This window comes from Podarcis melisellensis (genome assembly GCF_964234715.1).
Source record: "Podarcis melisellensis genome assembly, chromosome: 5".
Classification (NCBI taxonomy): domain Eukaryota; kingdom Metazoa; phylum Chordata; class Lepidosauria; order Squamata; family Lacertidae; genus Podarcis; species Podarcis melisellensis.
In genome coordinates this window covers 22,222,736-22,246,373 of record NC_138537.1, presented here as the reverse complement: position 1 = coordinate 22,246,373, position 23,638 = coordinate 22,222,736, and the positions used below count along the sequence as shown (strand labels likewise).

The following is a 23,638-nucleotide window of genomic DNA, read 5'->3' as shown; positions in this document are numbered from 1 at the left end:
CACTGAGCTACTGCCCTAAGCACTTATTGCCAAGAGTTATGTTCGATTTACAAAGGTTTTGCTCCAGCCAAGATTAATAGCTGTTAAGAGTGACGTTACCATATATGAGAGAGTGCTGGAGGGGAAATAGTTAAATAGGTTGCACAGACAGGACCCAGGGGGGTGGAGTCAGTGGGACTATAAAACCAGTTCTGAGAGGAGGTCGTTGGGAGTTGTTGGTGGGTAGTTGGTTGGATTTCGTGGGTTGGCTGGTTGGGAAAGGCAGTTGGTAAAAGAGAGAGAGTTAGGCCAGTGGGTTCTCGAGTGTGGGGAGGTAGAAGAGGTAGAGAGAGGAAAATAAGACTAAGAAAGTAAAGAGTAACAACGTTTGGAATGCAGTAAAAGTTTTGTTTGTGTCTGAAATAAAATACACTCTTCTTTATTAATTGAGAAGCTGATTGAGACTGAAGTGATTTGACCAGGGAGGACCTGGTTGGTGGCAGCGGATTAGTGGTGTACGGGTCAATAGTCCATGAGATGACCGGGAGCTCCATACGAACACCACAGTTAGTCCTGTTGATTTGACTGGGAAATAATTAATTTAATTGAGAAAGAATGAGCTCTCCCGCTGAATTTGATGGCAAACCATCTTACTACCTGCTAGGCACATACCAAAAGGTGAGAGAACTGAACAAAACTTCAGTTGTAACAGCGATCGTAAACTGCTTGCAAAAGAGCAGCCAGTTTACAGAGAACTAGGTTGCTATAAAGTCCTCAAACTTGTATAATTTAAGATTTTTTATGGGGGAAGGGTGGGAGAGTTACACAGAGTGCTGAGACCCATTGTCACAATCATTTTATACCTACTTTCGCAGACAGCAATGTATTTTGAAGGAAGGAAGGAAGGAAGGAAGGAAGGAAGGAAGGAAGGAAGGAAGAAGGAAACAACCCAGGCATTTTTCTCCCCATGTGTCTATTTCTCTGTCGACCCTGAAATGTCAGTATTTCAAGGATTTATTGAATGAATGGCATGGGAAGGTCAGAGAAAAAGTATGGGACTTTGGTGAAGGACAAAATGCAATGCCAACATCTGAAAGGGAATATATCAAAACCCTCCCACATATAGGGGTACAATTAAAGAAATACTTATGAGCTAAATGAATTTTTGTGAAATTCATTCACATCTGCAGACTTTTAAATTTTGTAATTCAAAGGGAGAACGCTTCCAGTACAGCATCCCTAAATATCTCTTATTGCCAGAAGTGCACAAAGTCAATCAATTTCCACAATGGTCATTAAGGAGAATATTCATTCTGTTTTTCATGCAGACATGAAAAAAATCAGGGCAAGCCTAATTAGGCTAATTAGCTGAAATCGTTGCATTATTGAAATATTTTGCGGTCTTCAAAGTAGTGAGTAATTGTAAGTTCTCCAGAGACTGGTTTCTCTCACAAGCATTCTACTGTACAACATTTGTTCCCTTATCAGTGTGCTGGGAATGTCAATTGTCAATAGTCCCCATTAGCAAATATAAGCTGGAAGTTGTGGGAACGCATCTGAAAATTGAATGAATAACAGCTCATTAATTGTCCTTTTTCAGTTTCTTGAAAGCCAAAGAACGTTACATATAGGAGAGCTTGTGTGTGTGTCTGTGTGTGTGTCTGTGTGTGTGTGTGTGTGTGTAAAAGTATGTGCTGCCAGCTAAAGTTTAAAGAAATAAATTATGTTTTACACTGCCCTTACCATCTGCAGAAAGAACTGGTGAAACAAAGCTGGGAGTCAGGAGTGGGACAGGGATCCTGCACGTATGTCTTGCTTGCAGCCTTTGTATAAGCTGCCTGGTTGGCTACTGTGGAAACAGAACGCTGGACTAGATGTTTAGGTTGATCCATCAGGGCTCTTTTCTTGATTCTGTGCCATGCGAGGGCTCCAATTATATCATGGCTGACCTTGGACCAGTCACATTCCCTCAGCTTAACCTACCTCACAGGGTTGTTGTGAGGTCAAAAGGGGAAGAGCTCCTCGGAGGATACGTGGGACATAAATATAAAAATAAAAACTGCCTATTCTTGCCGACCAGTGCCTCCATTTCCCCCAGCTTCTCCTGCTGTTTCCCCACAACTGTTTCAGATTGCAAGCCCCTTGGAGGTTGGGACTTGTCATACCTGTTCTATGTAAAGCAACACATACACAGAAGCTGCTCTAGAAATAGAATAATTATTATAACCATGCAAAACGTAGGTGGAATTTTAGCTCTGCTTACCTTATGTTTACCAAAATTGCTCATTAGTCTACTGTGGGATTTCTTGCCAGTATCTTTTACATCCGAGTTCTATGGAAGCAAAATAAGCAAATAACCCAATGATCAATGAAATGGGTTTTTTTATATAGTAAACACATCTATTGTATTTGCTCCCAGAAGAACAGGACTATATGTGAAAATCAGCCTTCCCCAAACTGAGGCTCCCCTCATGTTTCGGACCAGTACTCTCATCACAGAGTATAAGCTAAATATTATATATTTCAGCAAAGACTATAATATTTAGCTTGTGTCTGTACTCCCAATAATTAAGTTCTTTGAAGGGGCCGCAGGAATGCAAATGAAGTGGATATCTGGTGCCCAGATAAAGAGAGGAAAAAGAAGAGTCGACTTAAGAGGAATCAAAAATGAAAAGTGTGATCCAAGTGAACAAACATATCAAACCTCACACTTCCGAAACCTGTAGATAAACAGGGAATAATAAAAAAAAACCATGCACACAACCCAAAGACACAGAGACAGAAGTGATGTTTGCTAGGCCACCTGAGGTTTGCTGTAAGAGAGTTCCCCTGGGTCATCAGTTTGATGATCTGTGGCAGGACCCAGTGTTACTGTCAGAACATCACATCCCTTTATCTCTTTGAAGAGCTGAAAAGAGGCACTGAAATACATCGCCTCAACTATTCACAGCACAAATCCTTCCAGTTACATAAATGCGCAGCCTGTGGCAGAAATGTATTTTCCATTAGCTTTTTTTTTGTGAAGAACAAGTAATGGTTTCTCCTTTCTTTTCTTTTTTTGGCTAGTCAAGCTCGACAAACTCAAACCTACTTTTCCAAATATTTATTTCCAGTTCAGGATGCAGGATACAGCCCGAGGTATTTCTTCAGCACATGCAGGGAGGAGAGCATAGTTCACTCACAGCTCTTCCACCCCTTCCTCTTCATATGCACTAGCAAATGATGCCTATTTAACATTAAGCATCACTTTCAGTTTCCTCTTCCGGGGACATTACTCATCCCTGTGGGATGTAACATCACGGAAGCATTCAAATACAACATGTCCTGTTTGCCCAGAGTGGACACACAGGGGAATGTTGCTCCAGCCAGGAGGACCTCCTGTCACACCTGGTCTGGAGCATCCTCCCCTGGGTGTGACCAGGTAGATGGGCGTGACCCTGGCAGACCCTTCAAAAGGGTCAGTCACACAGCCATCTCTCTCTCTTGATCCCTTCTCTCCATTTTGCCTTTTGCTGTCTGCTGGCTCTCGGCCAGCAGCACATGGGCTCATCCCTCGCAAAGGATGAACCCACACTTTTCTCTGTAACTGTAACTACAAGATAAAGTCTGCCTTCAGGACCATACTGTGAACTGAATGTAAGTAAACCTTATTGTTACCTTTAAAAGAAGACTGTTGTGTCATTATTGTTTTTAAGAGAGGACTAATGGGGATTTACCAGGAACAATCCACTCTGGACAAGCGAGGCTGGATTGCTTAACTGAAATGATTCTCATGAATCCATCAACTAGCTTCCTGCAATGTATAAGGGAATGTGCTCTGCTACTAGCTCACTAGTGTGAGTGAGGAAGGATAGTATTTAATCAATATATCATCTCCTGCTATCCACAACATTCCCACAATCCCTAGTTTGACCTAGGCTTGCTGGGCTCCATGTAGTGGTCTTCTGCCAAATGGCAAAGGTCTTTGCCCACTGATTTGGCTGCTTGTTTTCACTAACTGGTTTGATTGGATTGTTTTGCTCTCTGATTAATAATAATAATAATAATAATAATAATAATGTCGCTGCTGCAATAATGAAAAGAAATAAGAAAAGCCAGTGTGGTATAGCAATTTATGTGACAGAAAAGGGTAGAGAAGGGTACAAATTGCAAATTCGCATTCAGCCATGGAGCTGAGTGGAGGAGGAGTTTGGATTTGATATCCTGCTTTATCACTACCCGAAGGAGTCTCAAAGTGGCTCACATTCTCCTTTCCCTTCCTTCCCCACAACAAACACTCTGTGAGGTGAGTGGGGCTGAGAGATTTCAGAGAAGTGTGACTGGCCCAAGGTCACCCAGCAGCTGCAGGTGGAGGAGCGGAGACGCAAACCCGGTTCACCAGATTACGAGTCCACCGCTCTTAACCACTACACCACACTGGCTCTTAACCACTAGACCACACTGACCTTGGGCCACCCACCGCCTCTCAGACTAATCCAACCTCACAAGGATGTTGTGGGGATAAAGAGTTCCCTGCACAGAGGGAAGGATTGTTAAATCACTCTGGAAATTGTAGCTCTGTGAGGAGACTAGGGATCTCCCAAGAACTCTCATCGTCTTTAACAAACAACAGTTCCCAGGAAGCCATGACCATTAAAGTGGCTTGATACTGCTTTAAATGTAAAGTGCAGATAGGGCCTCAGTTGCTGAAAAGATTTAAACCTCTCCATGTGAGCGGGCATGGAAGGAACAGAGGGGAAAGCTGGCACTTGGTGTCCAACTATATATTTCTTTATTTAAAAGTCGCTGACGAGAATCTTTGAGCCGAACGCTTAGGGCTAAGAAAGGAGTGTTAGCTGCTGGCACCAGAGAAGAGAAGACATATGGACTTTTTGACAGTCAAAGGAAATATTCCCCTTTGTATGTCCCTTAAAGGTCTATGCCTCCAACAGAAAAAAAATATTTTTAACATGACCCTGCAGGACACCTTTTAGAACTTTTAAAGGAATAAGAATCAAATATTTAGCACACATTTTCAAAGTTGCTTCGAAAAGACTAACTATAGGTTGTGAATGATTTCCCAAATGGTCTCCCAATCTCTTTTAGTACATCTTCTGCCTTTCATTGCTTTTTTTAATGCTATATTTATTTAGGTTCGTGATAAAATGCTTCTTGACCTGCTTCTTGAGACAATTTTATGGGGGGAGGGGGAGTCGCACAGTACCATTCCCATGACGGATGATTATACAGTCTAAGATGGCGATACTATTAATTAGTTAATCACCTTCCACATATATGTCTCAAGGCGATCTACACAATACAATAGAAACAGCTAAAAAACATCACAGAAAATAACAGCAAATAAATTAAAAAATGGTAAGAGTAAACACCAATGGCAGAGACCTATAATCCACCTAGGTCAAGCTTGTCAGAACAAAAGATGTCTTCAGATGTTTCAAAAAATGTAGATTGTGGGCACCTGTCATATTCTGACAGGGGTCTTCCACAGAACAGGGGCAGCCACACTGAAAGCTCTGCTCCAAGACAGATCAAGTTTCTGATCTCTTTGGAACCAACTGGGAATACAAGGGATCAGGCAATCTCTCAATAACTTAAGTCCCAAGCTGTATGATAGGGCAGGGAGAGTGGCGCTGTGGGGCAGATAAGATTCAATCTTGTCATTATTATGTCTTTTGTCAGCATATTTTAATGTTATTCCATTGTGCAGGATACAAGTCACTGTGTGGTGGATTGTGTGCAGCCTGGAAAGTGAAGCTGTGGATGTTTTCAAGCAGGCTTAGTGAACCAGTGTTGAGAGACACTTAAAGTCCTGTCAGCACTATAACAACAACAACAACTTATTATTTATACCCCGCCCATCTGGCAGGATTCTATGGCAAGGCAGATTTCTGAGGCAAATCAACAGCCATTAACTATGGTTTCCTAATTCAGATATGGCAAATTAGTGCAGACAATGGTTTGCAAATCTGCTTCAAACCAATCATGGTTTGGCACAGCCATGGTTTGGCACAACTGCAAGTCACTCCACACAATACCATTAGCCATGAGTCACATTGAATACCTTCCTAAAGGGAAACACTTCTACTGTTTTTCCTAAACATCCTGGTAGGTCACATTGTAGGTGATTCAGATGAATTTTCTGCAAGTCGTATTTTCCAGAAAAGAACCAAAAGTAGAACTATCATTCTCACCCAGAACATCCACTGTAAATCTTTATTTGCAAATACATACATAAATACAAAGGTTTGCAGCTTCCTTATTTTATTTGGGCTTTGGAGGTGGGAAAGTAACTTCTTTTTAAAAGCAGCTCCTGTACAATGCATTTTGCAAATCTCACTGAGAGACATTTCTTATATAAAATGAAGCATGACTATTTCTTTCTCACGGCAAACCTGCAATGAATGCTAACCTCATCTCAACAATGCTAGAAGAACTCAGTAGAAAGGGGGAGGGGAAGAAAGAGAAATCTTACCTGTTTGAAGTTTACGTTCAAACCTTCGTGTGTTGCTTTTAAGAGTGCTCTCACCGTGAAGCTGTCGGGGTCTTCTTTGTCCCTGATCTGAGACTCTTTTAGCAAGGATTCAAGTTTCTTCCTTATAAAAGATTCCATCTGGTGCTCAGTGGTGCCATTACTCTGAAATAGATCAGTCAGGCCAATGCAAAATGCTCAATGGATTTTTTTTTTCTTTTCTTAAGCAAACAGAGCAGGGTAGTTGTTTCCAAGTAAACTGATTCTCCCTACAGGTTCTTTGCAGTAGTAGTGAATTTGGATAAAAAAGGAAACTAAAATCTCTTCAAGGTGGGTTTTCATTCTAATATTCTGCCTGTTAGAACTCCTGGGGTGGCAATAAAAACCAGTGTCACTTTCCCTAAAGAGTCAATCCTCTCTCAGCATTTCCCTTACAAATTTGGGGACTGCCTCACTCAATGGGCTGTTAGCCTTCACTAACCTAAAGGTAAAGGTACCCCTGACCATTACGTCCAGTCGCGGACGACTCTGGAGTTGTGGAGCTCATCTCGCTTTACTGGCCGAGGGAGCTGGCGTTTGTCCACAGACAGCTTCCGGGTCATGTGGCCAGCATGACTAAACCACTTCTGGCGAACCAGAGCAGCACATGGAAACGCCGTTTACCTTCCTGCCACAGCGGTACCTATTTATCTACTTGCACTTTGACGTGCTTTCGAACTGCTAGTGGAGCTGGGACCGAGCAACGGGAGCTCACTTCATCGTGGAGATTTGAACCGCTGACCTTCTGATAAGCAAGCCCTAGGCTCCGTGGTTTAGACCACAGCGCCACCTGCGTCCCTTCACTAACCTAGGCCTCTCCATAAATTTTAGACTACAGACCCAGCTACTGGCTACTGTAGGACTGGTTGCTGGAATGTGAATTCGTGTCTGTCTATATAGGATTTTATGGATGGATTTTATGTATTGCTGGCTCAGCTTCAACAAGGGTTTGCACTGTTGCTTTTAATTCTATCTATTTTACTGTGTCACCTAGATAACATTTTTTAATGAGATACATAAATTGGGAGTGGGGTGGAGAAAACCAACCACAGAGACAAAACAGAGGAGCTCTTTTTTTAGAACAACACAACCAAAACTACCTGGAAATAAACTGATGAACATGAGCATCCCTCAGAAATACTTAAGATATACCTAGAGCCAATGTGGTTTAGAGGGCTACTTATGGGGAAGTAGTCATGTGATGGCTTCATGGACATATGCGTAGAGCAGGGAAACACAAGAGGTGATCTGCAAGGCCTCTCCTTGGTTGCCAATGACACACTGAGACCATTTCCCACTGGGAAGGGTAGGGCTCAACTAAATTGTTACAATGAATATGCAGGTGTTTAAGTAGACGAATGAAATTAACAGAGTGCTGTTACGTGCAACTCACGGTCAGCTCCAGAGGGTTAGGGGAGCCTCTACAGCAGATTCACAGAGTGCAAGAGTGAAGAAATGGAAATGTGATGCTATCCATAATGTTAGCCTGAAATATTCAGTAGCCCGGGTTGCTTTTTACAGCAGGACAAGAAAGTGGGATGAGGCAAACACACCCATGCTTCTGGGTGGGTATTATTATTTTTATTATCATCACTACTGATTTATTAATTGCCTTCTAAACAACCATCTCAAGGAGAAAAAGAATACATTTACATACAGATACATTTAAAACAAAATGAAAACCATACATAATAGATATTCATGGTAAAGGCCCATTTATATTGCTAGGAAAGTCTAAAATGCCTCCAATTGTTTCCAGAAAGTGCGGGCAGTGGGCACCTGTCGTATTTTGACAGGAATGCTCTTTCATAGAACAGCCACAATAAAAGCCCTGCTCTGAGTCATCGATCTTGTTCCCTAAGTAGCATTTCCTGGTCTCCACTGTGGCTTTTGGAGCTGTTGCTACAGGAAAATACAATGTGTTCATGCAGAGGTGGCACTGAGGGGATATAACTTCTTGGGTCACTGCGTGCAGTTTCTCTGCCTTGTGCTTTGAGCACCCAAAGACAAATCATCTCTCTGCGGAAGACAATCTCACAGAGGACACAAAAGGGATGATCCAGTGTTGTGCAGCGTTCTGAGCTTCACCATTTGAAACGACCATTTAGGAAATGGTTTTTCAAAATGGGAATGCTCTCAAGGTTCCCTCATGTCTGTTAAGTATTAATGTGTTCATCTGATTTCAATTTGGTCCCTTTTATGCATAAATGTAAGACAATGCTGCAGTGTCGGGTAATCTTGAGGTACCCTGTGGTAAAAGTGCTTAAGAGAAAAACAGTATTATGAACATCTGCTGCTGAACCAAATCTGATGGGGCCCTGTAATATCTAAAGCAGCAAAACAATTCCCAGCCTGCTTGCAAAATGTTTATGTCCCACTAGCTGATGCAAATTAGGAAGGAGGCAGGAAAGAGCTCATTTGCAGGCATCTTGGTAAACATAAGGGCTCCACTGTGGGCAAGGTGGAGAATGAGAAACCAACATCCACACCGTCACATGCTGACCTGCAAATCACTGGAGTCACCTTGCCAGTTGCCTAGACGGACCAACTCTCTACCAGACCGGTAAAAGATTATAAATACATGTGAAATATTTTGAGCCAGTCAAGTATGAACTCCTCTGAGCTGGAACAAACCATCTGTTCATGACTGAGCAGCCTTGTTGCATTGCCACCGAGCAAAGGATTTCGTTTTTTCAAAAATCCACTTCCAGACAAGACACAAATGGAAAACAGCAAGAGGAAAGAAGAGCAAGTACAGACAGAAGAAACGAACAGTCAAGGTACAACATGGTGGAGAAACAAGGGAGATACACACACACAGACACACACATGGACACAGGTGGTGCTGTGGTCTAAACCACTGAGCCTCTTGGGCTTGCCAATCAGAAGGTTGGCAGTTTGAATCTGTACAACAGGGTGAGCCTCTGTTGCTCTGTCCCAGCTTCTGCCAAACTAGCAGTTCAAAAGCATGCCAGTGCAAGTAGATAAATAGGTACAGCTGTGGCAGGAAGGTAAACAACATTTCCTCCATGTGCCAGAAGCGGTTTAGTCATGCTAGGCACATGACCCGGAAAGCTGTCCCTTGGCCTGAAGCAAGATGAGTGCCTTACCCCATAGTTGCCTTTGACTGGACTTAACCATCTCTCTCTCTCTCTCTCTCTCTCTCTCTCTCTCTCTCTCTCTCTCTCTGTGTGTGTGTGTGTGTGTGTGTGTGTGTGTGGTGTCTCATGTGGAACTCTTCTCATGAGAACTGTGTGTGTGTATACACACACATACACACACATATATAAATTACAGAGAGAGAGAGAGAGAGAGAGAATAACTGGGTTGGATCCACAGTTCCCATGAGAAGAGTTCCACATATGGGACACCCGTACTGGAGAAACGGGGAATGAAATTTTCATTTATTCCCAATTCCCTATGTCTCTCAAAAGTTTAGAGAATTGAGGGAACCTACATAACAGTGCAGAAGGTGGTATATGATGGATTGCAGTGGGAAGAGTTTTTTTTTCCCTTTCCCCCAGAAGGAGTCTCTGCTGGATCTAAGTCCCTTCCACCAACATAAGGAGTCTTTTCTCTTCACCAGAGGGCAATTTGGATCCAAGCCATGATGAATCATCTTCATTATCCCAGCAGCATCCACACACATCAAACTTTACAGAGTTTCATAAAAGAGAGGCCCCTTGCCTTAAGGACCTTAAAATCTATGTTAGTGCGAATATCAACGTATGGCTAAGAAGTTCTTGTACCCGGAAGCACACCTCAGCAGCAAGGAGCCTCACCACAGGGACGCTCGGTACTCAGGCAAGTGAGAACAGGGCGATTAAAACATGGTTCAGATCCCTGAATGCGAAAACGTCACATGCAATTCACATTTCAACTTAAGCTGTGTGTGAAATGCAGCTCTACGCAACTGCTGGGAAATTAGTTATAGGGAGGTTGCTAAGCACACTTACGTAAGAAACCTTTAACTTGCAATCATCTTCAATTTCGTCAGCGCTGTCTTCATCAGAAACCTCTCCTTCTTCAGCATCTGCTCCAAGACTATACGGGAGCTTTTTACCCTGAAAAAATGAGCGTTACAGCACAAAATTGCTACAGTCATTTGAAATCCAAATCGAGTACATCTTTATTACGCAGCAGAAATATTTCCTTACGATAAAATATATTGAAATCATCTAAAGACCTCCGTGATGATTCTATAAAATATGCAGGCATCACATAATTCTGTCGGCTTCTGATGTTCAGACTGTGAATGCCCTCGCTTACGTAGTCAAAATGGCAGGGAGCCCATCCATTTCTATTAAAGAAAGGTTGCAAAATATTCTTTAAAATCTTCCAAATTGTTTGCGGTCCCTCCAAGTTTCAAATGGCCTGCACAGTTATTACGCATACACTCTGCTCTTTCATTCAACAAATTTCTGGAATATTTGGACATATTGCTGGATCCTGCAGTGATCCCTGCAGAATACAGCTGATATATCTTTCTGATCTGGTGTGCATTCAGGAAATTACTATGTTTTCAGCATGAAGCGCTCTCTCCCTCCCTCCCTTTCTTTTCAAAAAAACCCTACCACTATTTCAATTCTAATTCTGAGCTACGCACTGTGTCGCCCACAGAGAACCAGACTATGAAGATTTATTTCGAAGTTTACTGGGCAGTCCTAAATTAGAAGCTCAGCCTGGCTTCTGACAGATGTGCACTAAGGATTGCTGACATACTTGTAAATGAGTATCTTGAGCCTTTCAGACACTAATGGGTCAGAACAGGCCTGCAAGCTCCAGATGTGGAGAATCATGCTTGTTCCACTTAGCGTAGTGCGATATCACTTTATATAATGCAGTACGCAAGTGTCAGTGTTTTGGTACAAGCTTGTCATTATTACGTAACAATGACAAGGAAGATGCTCTCCCCACTACATGTTTCCCATTACTTTGCTGTCCATATCTGAAATAGCCAATGGGGTGCCCTCCCCCCATGCTGCTGCATCCCAGCTGCCATCAGGCCCAGCCAGAACGGCCAATGACCAACAGCGATGGAAGATGGAGTCTGATAGCATACTGAGAGCACCACGTTGGCTACCCTTGGTCTAAATTCTTTCAGTTCCACTGGCCAAGCTGGAAAAACACTCAGCTCTGCTATCTCCGGCACTAATGAAGACAAAACGCTGCACCGTTCATTTTCATTAAGCATTACATCAGAATATCTTAAGCGTCGTTAGGATTGGCTGCAAATAAGGATGTAAAACAAACGAAGTGGCTTGTGCTAAATCATGGATTGCTCAGTACAGGCAAAGGCTACGATCCTAATCCCACTTGCCTGCGAGTAAGCCTCTTTGAATTCAGCAGGACTTACTTCCTAGTAAGCAAGGTTAGGATTGCATTGCAAACTGATGCACATTTATCCAGTACTAAATGTGATAGTTGCACCAAGCTTGGGTCTGTATGCAATTCCGTCGATGATTAGCACATATTTTACAAGGGAGCCGTTGCTATTGTAAAAACGATTTCTTACATTGCTTTTCTTTTTTAAAAAATTACATTTCTAACCTACATTCTTCCAAGCAGCCCAAGATAACTTCTTAGCCACATGGCAAGCCTTTGAGGTAGGTCACTGATGCAGAAATGGCTAAAATGACTGGAAGAATCAGAAATCAGGAAGACCAAAATTTTAATAAGGAATGAGGGAAATTTATAATTTATCTTAAAAACCATTGTAAACAGCTAAAATCGTTCGTACGATCGGAGTAACGCTTGTTGTTTAATGGCGAATTTTGGACATAATGGAGATGTAAAAGGTTTGGATTATCATAAGAGATGCATAAGGAAATTATTAACAGTAGGACCCACAAAGGGGAGGTGGGAAGTCCAGGAGATTCTTTGGAATCTTGTTTTTACGATGTATATTGGGTATGTCAGGGACGCCCAACTCCCAATAGACTGCGATCTACTCACAATATTAAAAAAATGGCAGTGTTCTACCCATTGTCATTAGATGGACCAAAGTTGTTGAGCTTTCTTTAGGAAGCCACAGTTGTTTTTTCCCCTTTTTGGGGGGGGAGATCACTGGGGGGGGCAGAGATCTACCAGGAACACCCCACAATCTATCAGTAGATCACAATCTACCTGTTGGACACGCCTGGGGTATGTGATTGCAAAACTTTAATCTGAAAAACCAAATAAATAATTTTTTTATATATTATAAAAAAGAGGTAGGTCAGACTAAACCAGAGATGCTTGTGGGAAGTCTGCAAGCAGGAGGACCTGAGAGCAGTGGCAGCAGGTCTCTCTCCTCCTGTGGCTTCCAGCAAATGGCAAAGGCAGAACATAACCATCAGGGTTGGTAGCCATTGGTAGCTTAATCCTTCATGGATTTCTCTAATCCTCTTTTAAAAGCACCACTGAATTAGAAGGTGACTTGTTCTCCATTGCCCCAGAGGTTATGGCTACATTTCATGGGCTTACGGTAGACTTCAGTTAAGCAGAAAGAAAGAGAAAGTTTCTGATGGTAAGAGCAGCTAGATGAGAGTTTCCCTAACTTGGGTCTCCAGCTGTTGTTGGACTAAAACTCCCATCATCCCTAGCTAGCAGGACCAGTTGTCAGGTGTGATGGGTATTGTAGTCCAAAAACAGCTGGAGACCCCAGTTAGATGGAAACTCTGAGTTAGATGGTGGAATCAATTTGGTAGTGGGGGCCTGGGATTTGCCGCACTGCAAGTCCTCAAGCAGAGGCAAAATCTAGCTCTGGATTCCCTGCATTCATTGGGTAGGGTGCTTAACTAGATGACCTGAAAGGTCTTTTCCAGCTCCATGTTTCTATGATTCTATCTCTGCATGAGTGTTTCTGAATGTCCAGTGACATACAATATAGACACAGGGCTGAATGACTCGTCCCAAGTAAAGGATTATAGGGAGATGGCAAGAGAAAGGCCATCAGATACAACCAAGTGGTTGTATTCAAAGCAGATTCACTGAAATTAATGAGCATGGCTAACATAGGTCCATTAATTTCAATGGATCTACAGTGGTACCTCGGGTTAAGTACTTAATTTGTTCCGGAGGTCCGTTCTTAACCTGAAACTCTTCTTAACCTGAAGCACTATTTTTGGGTTAGCGGAGTCTGTAACCTGAAGCGTATGTAACCTGAAGCGTATGTAACCTGAGGTACCACTGTACTCTTAATAGAACTTAGTTGGAATATAACCCAATGTGTTTTTGATCAATCTCTCCAAGTGCGATACTCATCTGGAAGGTATTGTTACTTGGTCAGATTAAGCGGCTAACTGCAAGACTGCTACACAGAGTACCTACCAGTTTATAACTTTATATACCTGTTATCTTTTTACTTGCTTGGCGCAACAGTTAATGGCCACTGATCAGTGGTGTACAAGAGTGACTTACAGGATCAATAATGTTATTCAAAGAGACAAAATCTCCCTTGTAGGAGCAGATCAACTGTGGTATTCGAGAGAATGCTATGAAAATGAAAAGTCTGACTGAGACTGATGATCAGGAAATTAAATGCATGTGTTTACCTCTCTCTGATTTTGATTAAAAGCAAAAAGTGATAAGAGAGGATGCTCTCCTCACATCAACTGAAATCACTTGATCACTACTGCAATGTTATTTATCCAAGTCAGAATCAAGAGGAAATAAAAATCCACCAGATCAAGCTAATGTCACACTTGGGAAGTAGAAAGTTGCCTTGAGACTGGCTAGAAAGAAGTGGTGGCAACATTCCAGGAGTGCTTCTGCCAAGCTTAGACTGTTGAGCCATCCTTGGGACAATCATATTTTTTTTAAAGTAATATTTATTAAAGATTTAAGGATTACAGAAAGAAAAAAAAGAAAACACAAAATTAAACAGAACAAAACAACACATCACAATAAAGAAAAAAAACAGAAAACATTACTTATCCTAACAAAACAAAAACAGAAACAGAAACAATTAAAAACACAACGAATATTCCCATAACTTATCTTTCATTTGCTTGTTTCGTTGACCTCCTCACACCTCCCTTTTTTGTATTCTATTTCAGCAAATCCTTTCCATCTTTCTCAGTTTTTGCTCTATAATTTGTCTTGACATAATTTAACTTTACTTTTCCTCCATTAGCCAATTAACAATCTAATTTTACTTAATCCTTTATAACATTTCTGCTAAAGCCATATAACTTCATTCCAACATCCTTCTAACATCCATTAATTTTACAATGTTTCTGTAAATAATCTTTAAATTTCTTCCAGTCTTCCTCCACTGACTCTTCTCCCTGGTCATCCTTGGTACAATCAAACCTGCCCATGGTTGCATATCCACTAGTTACATTGCAATTGTGCTCTTTCTGGGGCTGCCTTCAAAAATCATTCAGAAACCATTAGGAAGCTATCGGGGGGGAAAGGAGCAACAACTTTTTTTCAAGAAGTCAAAGACTTGCCCAAATCAGGCATAAAACTCCAGCGAAAGATTTGTAAGCTGGCAAGGACACAAGCAACCAAGACAATCGGAGGAATATTGTTGCTAAGAACATGGAGACAAATGATCCAAAGCTGGAAACACACAAGAAAAGCAACTGGATTATCAGACGATAAAGGAATGAAAGGGTTAGGGAAAGAGGGCCAGAGAGTCTGCAGAGAAACTAAACTACTTCTTTGCATTAATGTTCATACAGAACATGTCTGGACAGAAATCTATGCCTGCACATCTTTTTTTTTCTTTTTTGGAGAGGGGAGTGTCTTGACAAAACTAGCCAAACAAATACAACAAAAGACAACGCTCTAGGGCTAAAAAGGCACCAGATTTCAGTGGTGCCCACCCTAGAGATCTTAAAGAACTCAGATGTCAAATTGCTGTTTCTCCAATGAAAATATGCAACAACAAAACTGAACTTGGCTGTATTCCCAAGGCGGAGCTCTCCAGAGGCAACTCTGCTCCATGAAAGGCAGAGTCAGAAACTGGAACGGTTCTCCTACTCAGAAAAGCCATCAAGTTTTCTGTCAGATGGTATTAAGCCTGTGCTGCCAGCCAGCTGAATGGGGATCCTGCACAGAAGCCCGCATACATGCCTAAGTAGAATTTTAACAAACATTTATTATCTCACCCTTTCTCCCAAAGAAACCCAGGGTGGCAAATAACAAGTGATAAAGCAAATAGAAACATCTCTAAAACAACCCCAGTGCCAAAGCAGACTGGGAGAAATCTCAAAAGGCCTGTTCAAAGAGGAAGGTCTCCAGTAGGCACCAAAAGGACAACAAAGATGGTGTCTTTCTAATATTCAAGGGAAGGGGATTCCAAAGGATTCCCCAGCACTAAAGGCCTGCTTCCTACATTGCTCAGAATTGATATCCTGATAAGATGGTTATGCAAGATGCCCTAACCTGCAGTGATTGGCTAGGTTTATAAAGGGTTAAATGAACTTTCAGCTATCCTGGTCTCAAGCTCCATAGCCCTTTACAGACATTGAACTGTCAATAAAGGAAATCACTACTGCTCTTGGTTTCATACCATACATACGCAAAGCAAATGAGATACAAGGGTACTCAGGGACAAACGACATAGAGGATTCACACAATTTCCAGTTCATCTCCCATGAAGATGTAGCTCCTGTTGTGGCCCAAATGGGGTGGGTGGATTTTATTTTGTTTCCAATCAAACCAGGTACTTAAAAAACAGCAACATTATGGTTGTGGGCTGGGGGTGTTGCTTGCTTGCATTTGACTTATCTTTATTTTAATTTGGCTGTTAGATGGGCCTCTCCTCTGCTGCCTTGTGGGACATCTTTGGGAGAAGAAAAGGTTAAGGAACAAACCTGTCAGGTGGCTGTTGCGGTTGCTCGAGAGTAACCAGGTAGGACTCCGACTTTGGTTTTACAGGCTTTATTTTGGTGCAAACTATTTACGGTGAAGAGCCCCAAAGCTCATGTCTGGCTCAGTCGCTAGCAGAATCCGGGAGTGGTCTTTTTTTTTACCTCCCCCAACATAAGAGTTTCGTTACCCCCAAATGTCTCCTCCCCTCTCTGCGCCTCAAACTGCTGCGCAGGATGGGCGATGGCAAGGGTGTGTTTCCCTCCTGTCCGGCTTGCCCAGAAGCGGTGTTAAGGCTCTCACCAGCATCCTCTGGTCCTTGCAACTCTTCTCCACTGGAGGTGGGGCTTTCCTCCTCGCCGGAAGAGGAACTGCTTCGCAAGATTTTCGGAGGCTCCCTGTAACACAACTGCCCTTCTATTTCTTGCCTCTGAGCCGATGGCAGTTCCCTGACAAAACCCTACAAAAACCTGGAGTGGAGGACCTAAGATGGTTGGATGGCACCTTGGTGGCTTCCTTCTGGCAACACCTGCAGCCATGCTGGTGCCAAACATATTGTTCTGCTTTCCTTTGGGATGGATCAGTGAGGCCAAGAGGGGGGTCTTGTCGTCTGGGCAACCCAGGACCTCCACACACCCTGTCCAGGCTTCTGCCCAAAGGAGGCCACTTGGGTGCTGCTAACACAGCGGCTTGACTTAACCCCCAGAGGCACACTCCATTGTCTCTCAAGACAGGCAGATGGCAGTAAGGGTTGTGCTTCTCATTTGCTGTATCAATGTACTGCAATTTTATGCTTGACGTCTTTGATTCCTCTGTGAGCGTAAAACTCTCACAATGAAAAATATACAGAAAACAAACTTATCTTTGTAATAGAAAGTCTCTGCCCCACCCTGCTACATTCCTACAAGTGCCTTCATTTCCAGGCGAGGCAAATATAAATAAATGGATAGCTTTTTTTTTTTTTTTTTTGCATTACAGTAAAAGTACAGGGCAAGTTGGGAGAGGAATTTGCTGCCCTGGCAATCCCACCTTAGTCTCTGGAACAAACATACATTTCGTCGTTCTGGCAAATGCAATGCTAAGCCTCAGCACAACTACGGAGGGTGAAATATCACCTTTCAAAAAGAACACAGAAAGAGGAGAGGGCAGCAGGGGGCAACAATTCAGCAACTAACAAAACATCATTTTACCTTGACTAGGATTTTGCCTTTCAAGCTCTGAGGACTTGGAAGCTGCTTGGAATCCCCCGCGCTCACCGAAGTCAAGTCCAGCTTGTCACTGAAAATCTCCTTGAGGTATTGGGCAATTTTCTTTTGCTGTTGAATACTGCAGTGGTTTTCGATAGACAATATAATTGGAAATCTAAAAGGAAGAGGGGAGGAGAGGGGGAAGGACCCCCAAGGTCTCAAAAATTTATCTCGGCAAACATCTAGCCCATCGCAGCACAACACAGAATGATTGCGGTGTGTTGGTTTTCATAACTTCAGCTTTGTTGGAGGACCCCAGGCTCTCGTATTATGAAGAGTGGGAGAAAAACTTATCTCTATCCACATTCTCCACTCTATACCTAATTTGAGAAACCTACATCATGTCTCCACCAACCTCAGTCTGCCTTCACCTGCCTGTCTTCTGACTTGCATCCGAACCAGGGAGCGACGCTGCGTATCAGTTTCCTCCCCCCACCCCCAACCCTTAGTCTCAGCGCTGCCTCTTGTAAGGCAGAGGACGGAGGCAAAACTTGAATTATTGTAATTTATTCTCTGAATCGCCCAGAGATGTTGCAATGCAGGGCAGTATATAAATTTAATAAATAATATAAATAAAAATAGTAAGTAGTTGGCTTTTGGAAGACGTTGCGACTCTCGTAGCTCAGTCAGTAGAGCACAGAGACTCGTAATCTCAGAGTCGTGGGTTTGAGTCCCACGTTGGGCAAAAGATCCCTGCATTGCAGGGCGTTGGACTAGATGACCCTCAGGATCCCTTCCAACTCTAGAGTTCCAGAGTTTAAAAAGTTGTGTGTCAACGCAAACACAGCAACAGGGAGAGATTAACATTACACTGTGCACTTTTTTCTGTTTTACAATTTCAGATACACATTTTACATCCTTAAGATATCAATGACTTCCATTCATCTCTTTCCATGGTTCATTTTACATATCTTAAATCCTTGCATATTTTACAAAAACTATACTATTCACTATTCCATTATTGCATCCATCAAAACTTATTTACCCTGTTGAATTTATCTTAATGCTGCCAGTGTTTTCAGCCGTACACAAATATTTTCCATATATTCAATAAACGTTTTCCAATCTTCACTAAACATATGTTCTTCTTGTTCTCTTATTCTATATGTTAAGTCTGCAAGTTGTGCATATTCTGTCAACTTAAGTTGGCATTCTTCTTTGGCTGGGACCTCGCTCGTTTTCCATTTGGGGGCTAACAAAACATGGGTCACAGTTGTTGCATACATAAGTAACCTTTTCCGACACCTGGGAATTTCAATCTGAATTATCCCCAACAGAAAGAACTTTGGTTTTTTGGGGAAAGTACTTTTAAACGTTTTTTCCCCAATTCATTATAGATCATTTCCCAATACTCTTTTATCCTTTTACATGTCCACCACATATGAAAGAATGTTCCCTCCACCTTTTTACAATTCCAGCACTTATCTGATTCTGTCTTGTAAATCTTAGCAAGCCTACTCGGAGTTAAACACCACCTGTGAATCATTTTCAAGTAGTTCTCCTTCAAAGAATAACATGCTGTAAATGTCAAGTTACTTTTCCAGAGTTTTTACCAGAGGTTAAAATCTATATTGTGTTCTATATCTATTGCCCAAAACAGCAACAGGGAGAGATTTACATTAATCACCGTGCGACTTTAGTAACAGGACATTATGTCATTGAATGCATGTACAGTCATACCTTGGTTGATGAACGGCTTAGCAGTCAAACGTTTTGGTTCCCGAACACCACAAACCCAGAAGTGAGTGTTCCAGTTTGCAAACCTTCTTTTGGAAGCCAAACGTCCACCAGGGCTTCCGATTGGCTGCAGGAAGCTCCTGCAGCCAATCGGAAGCCGCACCTTGGAAGTCGAACGTTTTAGAATTCGAACGGAATTCCAGAATGGATTCCATTCGGCTTCCAAGGTACGATTGTACTACTATGAATTGTTCAAAGTCCCTGCTATACTTACTCATTTTTCACAAAGGCATTTTTGTTGATTGCTTCCACTACATCTTTAAAAAGTATTTTGGATGTAAGAGTATAACCATGATGCACAACTGGCTCCCCATCAGGACCATCCCAGCAGTCAACTGTTGAGACAAGAAAGTTGCACATTAAATAAATATTCTTCCAAAGAATAAACTTTCCCCCTTTTTCTTTCGCGATAATGGGAGAGGAAGAGGCATTCCAAGCACGCACACAAAGATCTGGCATGTGGAAATCCTGCTCAACAAATGAGCATTCTCTTATTACATGCATCAAGTCTCATCTTTTCCACACTCTCATGCTGGCAAAATGATTAAAGCTGACTGTTCTGCTGTCATTATCATCAAGCGTAATTAGCAAGGATACTTGCCAAGAAAACTACGGCAGAAGTCCGAGTAAGAGCTCTGACTATAGCCTTTTACTTGGCTAGAGTTGAATTGGGGGGAGGGGTATGCACAAAAAATTCATATCTTTGTAATGGAAGTTTGATCATTTGCCCACCATCTGGTAGTTAATTTGGTCCTGTATTTGATGAACATATATGGCACAAAACTGGTTCTCTGGAACAGTCATATGTTGGGACAGTCAAAGGAGATCTGAATTATATAAAAAAATACTCTAACACAAAAGGGACCTCCTCACCTTGATGCATGTGCACTTAAGACTATCTTACAATGCAGTCAACCATTCCTAGCATGCCTCTCGAGTCCAAATTGGCTGTTGGTACTGTGAGATGTAAATCATTGGAGCAGTGAAATACAACATTCCTTGTTTTCCTAGAGTGGACACAGGCAGGGGGTGTTACTCCAGCCAGTATAACTTCCTGTTCCACTGGTCTGGAGCATCCTCCCCCTGTGTGTGACTAGGGAGATGGGTGTGACCCTGGCTGACTTCATAAAAGAGCTGAGTCACACAGCCATCTCTCTCTCTCTTTCTTTCTCTCTCTCTCTCTCTCTCTCTCTCTCTCTCTCTCTCTCTCTCTCTCCCCCATGCTGCCATTTTCTTCTCTTGATGCTGTTCTCTTAATGTATTTTGCTATCTGCTGGCTCTCATGGACTCACACTATGTTCTGTAACTACAGGCTAAAGTCTGCCTTCAGGGACCATACTGTGAACTGAGTGTAAGGAAACTTATTGTTACTCTTAAGGAAAGACTCTTGTGTCTTTATTCTTTTAAGAGGGATCAAAGGGGACACGAGGAATAATATTGCTTCACTACAGAGATTCCAATGAATCTGCAAACTAGCTTTCTGCTGTATTGAGGTGAATCTGCTCTACTACATGACTCACTAGTGTGAGTGAAGGAAAGGATAATATTTAATCAATATATCTTCTCCTCTACTACCCTTAACATTCCCATAGGTATCCCCACGGCTACCTACCTGAATCTATACCCATAGGTACTTAGTCCCAGCCCCATTTGCTTCCATTGTGCTCAGTGCTCCAAGCAATGTTCCAAAGAATTCAACATATGTTCCCTAATTAAGCAATCACATCTTAAAGAATGCATTATGCACCCAGAGCTCCCATGCCAACTTTACTTCCATGGAAGGTGCAGGGGGAAATTGCACACAGAGAGGTCCATTCATTGATATTGAATTCAACAAGAGATTCCAGATCAGGCTGGAATAATATCTTATTAAGCTTACAATTTAATGTCACTTCAAATGTTTGTGTTTTGACAACAAACACATTCTGGGCAGAATTACTGGTATATGCCATGATCAGTCCAATAAATGAGAGTTGGTGCACTTATCTGAGACAACTGCAGAATTTCCTACACTGATAGAAATCAATATTTATGTGCCAAATTAAATCAGCGGGAACTTCCCTCCTAGGAGCTCATAGCAGGCATGGGCATAGCTGTCAACGTTTCCCCCCCCCTTTTTTATGGGAAATTCCCTTATTCTGAATAGGATTCCTCGCAAGAAAAGGGAAAAGTTGACAGCTATGGAAGTGAAAGGGTAAAAAAAAAAACCCTCACTGTTTGCTGCAGCCCCAGTGAAAATCCCCACCACCACCACACCTGCTATTATTCCAAACCCCACCCCCACCCTAAAGTGGCTAAAAAATGATGTGGCTATTAATGTAATAATGTGGTTACTTATATTTATTTAAGCGGTTGCTCCTGACATATTTAGCATCACCTCTGCCTGGGGAATTCTTTTTTTAAGTAATCTTTTTCAATTGCTAACGGAGATAGTAACGCAGTACCTTATCTAAACAGAATACTCATATGATTTTATTATTGGATTTTGATTTAAAATGGTTAGTATTATTACTTTAAACTTGCCAAAGGGCTAACGGGGTTTCTCATACGCATATGAATGAACACCAAACTCAGATTTAGCAGCGACGTTTTCAAACCGTCTCTTACCTTTGCATATAAGTGAACCACTTACACTGTGCTTTGCAAATTCAATTTTCAGAAATCTAACTTTCTGAATGGCACCATGCGGCTTACAAACAACTGCAAAGAATCGTTTCAGGAGCTTCAATATAGATTTCGTTTTTTAAAAAAGGAAAAAGAAGAGGCAGGAGTGTTGGAACAAGTCTTCTGCAGCATCACATTACATTCTAATGAAAGAAGCAGCGTTTCAGATTGTATGTGGCCAGGGGGCTTTTCGTTCCTGTTGCTTTTCAACAGTAAATCACCTAGTTTTGCTACAAATATAGTGATATGCCAGATCGAATGTTGATCCGTGTGCAGCATAGTTTCTCTGTCTGTCTGTCTGTCTCTCCACACACACCTCTTCTGAGGAATTAACCTTTAGACTTAGAGCAAACCCTACAGAAATATTTATTGACTTAATTAAAAAAAAAATTGCATACCACTCAGATGTAAGCAAGCAGTTTACCAAACCCCAACATATTCCAACCTAATATAAAATAAGGAAAAAGAGGACACCTTCAAGACATCGGCAGCCATCTTGAAGAACTCGGGCGTACATCTCAACTTTAGACTGAGACAGAAGCTGGTCACCAGTTAGGTATGTGTTGTGAGAAGAAGCAATGTAGTAATTGCAAAGGGGTTGATCCATATCCTGGTTCACTTCACTGTGAAGCGGGTTGAACACGTCACAGGCGGGACTGCGCATGAAGTTTGTGAAGCCTTCGAAGGAACAACAGACAGAGAGATAATAAACTTGCCCAAGTATCCGATGAACCATGCTTGGGCTTTGTGTTTGGAGGAAATAAATGAGGAGGAGGAGGGGATAAGGACTTAAAAAAGAAAGGGTCGGGAAACAAAGGGGGGCGGGAACACAATTTCAAAAAACAACAACACCAAACCCTCCCATGGGTTCCCCCACCAATTAAAGCCAAAGTCTAACCCAGGCATAGGCAAACTCTGGCCCTCCAGATGTTTGGGACTACAATTCCCATCATCCCTAGCTAACAGGACCGGTGGTCAGGGATGATGGGAATTGTAGCCCCAAACATCTAGAGAGCCAGAGTTTGCCTATGCCTGGTCCAACCTCTCTCATCAGTAATGTAATGAAAAATAGCTACTTTCCCAGCTGAAACCAAGGAGTAGAAAGAAGTAATACCAGACAAATAGAGTCTTCAGACCTTTTTTTTTTAACATAAAGTAACGATGAGAGAGAAAAAGAGATTCAAGTAGAGCTATATAAGAGAGCTTCAATAATAAATAAGCAGCAACAGAAGGCTATGAAGGTCCCCAAACACCCAACACTGTTTATTAAGCTTGTTTTCATACTGTCTGATTTCTTCAGGCTTTCAGGGGAGGAAAAGGAGTAAAAATTCTCTCAGACCCTAGAGAGCTCCACTGTGCCAATTTCAATGTACAGATTCAGGCAAGATTGCTCACATTGACTGCTGCTGTTCCGTCAACAAAATCATTCCGCTAGCAAGCAAGTCATTGTCCTTGCTATCGGAATTTACTCAACAACCGTCCCGAGGGGGGGGGGGGAATCATCTTTAGTTTTTTGTGGGGTTGAGAATTATTTCTCTTCCACTATGGACAATTTGGGATTCTGCATACAAGCTAAAATGGCATGCATCTATAGAGGCCTTTTAAGGTTGAGGGAGCCACGTTTATCAGCTGTTGAGGGAGAAGAAAAGGGAGAGCTGAAACCAAACAACTCATGGGCAGAATTTCCACTTTCTAGCACAAG

General features: G+C 42.1%; 1 protein-coding gene across 10 annotated transcripts in view; it reads right to left on the bottom strand.

The window, feature by feature from the left end:
- Window positions 1–23,638, bottom strand: part of PLCH1 (phospholipase C eta 1) — a 140,428-nt gene that overhangs the window by 24,366 nt on the left and 92,424 nt on the right. For all 10 annotated transcript variants that reach the window (XM_081910686.1, XM_081910679.1, XM_081910677.1 and 7 more), the window contains 6 exons: window positions 22,411–22,614; window positions 19,487–19,607; window positions 17,479–17,650; window positions 10,444–10,551; window positions 6,452–6,613; window positions 2,243–2,311 (listed from right to left, as the gene is read on the bottom strand). In XM_081910686.1, coding sequence (XP_081766812.1) covers window positions 2,243–2,311; window positions 6,452–6,613; window positions 10,444–10,551; window positions 17,479–17,650; window positions 19,487–19,607; window positions 22,411–22,614 — 836 coding nt within the window. The remainder of the gene's footprint in view (window positions 1–2,242; window positions 2,312–6,451; window positions 6,614–10,443; window positions 10,552–17,478; window positions 17,651–19,486; window positions 19,608–22,410; window positions 22,615–23,638) is intronic.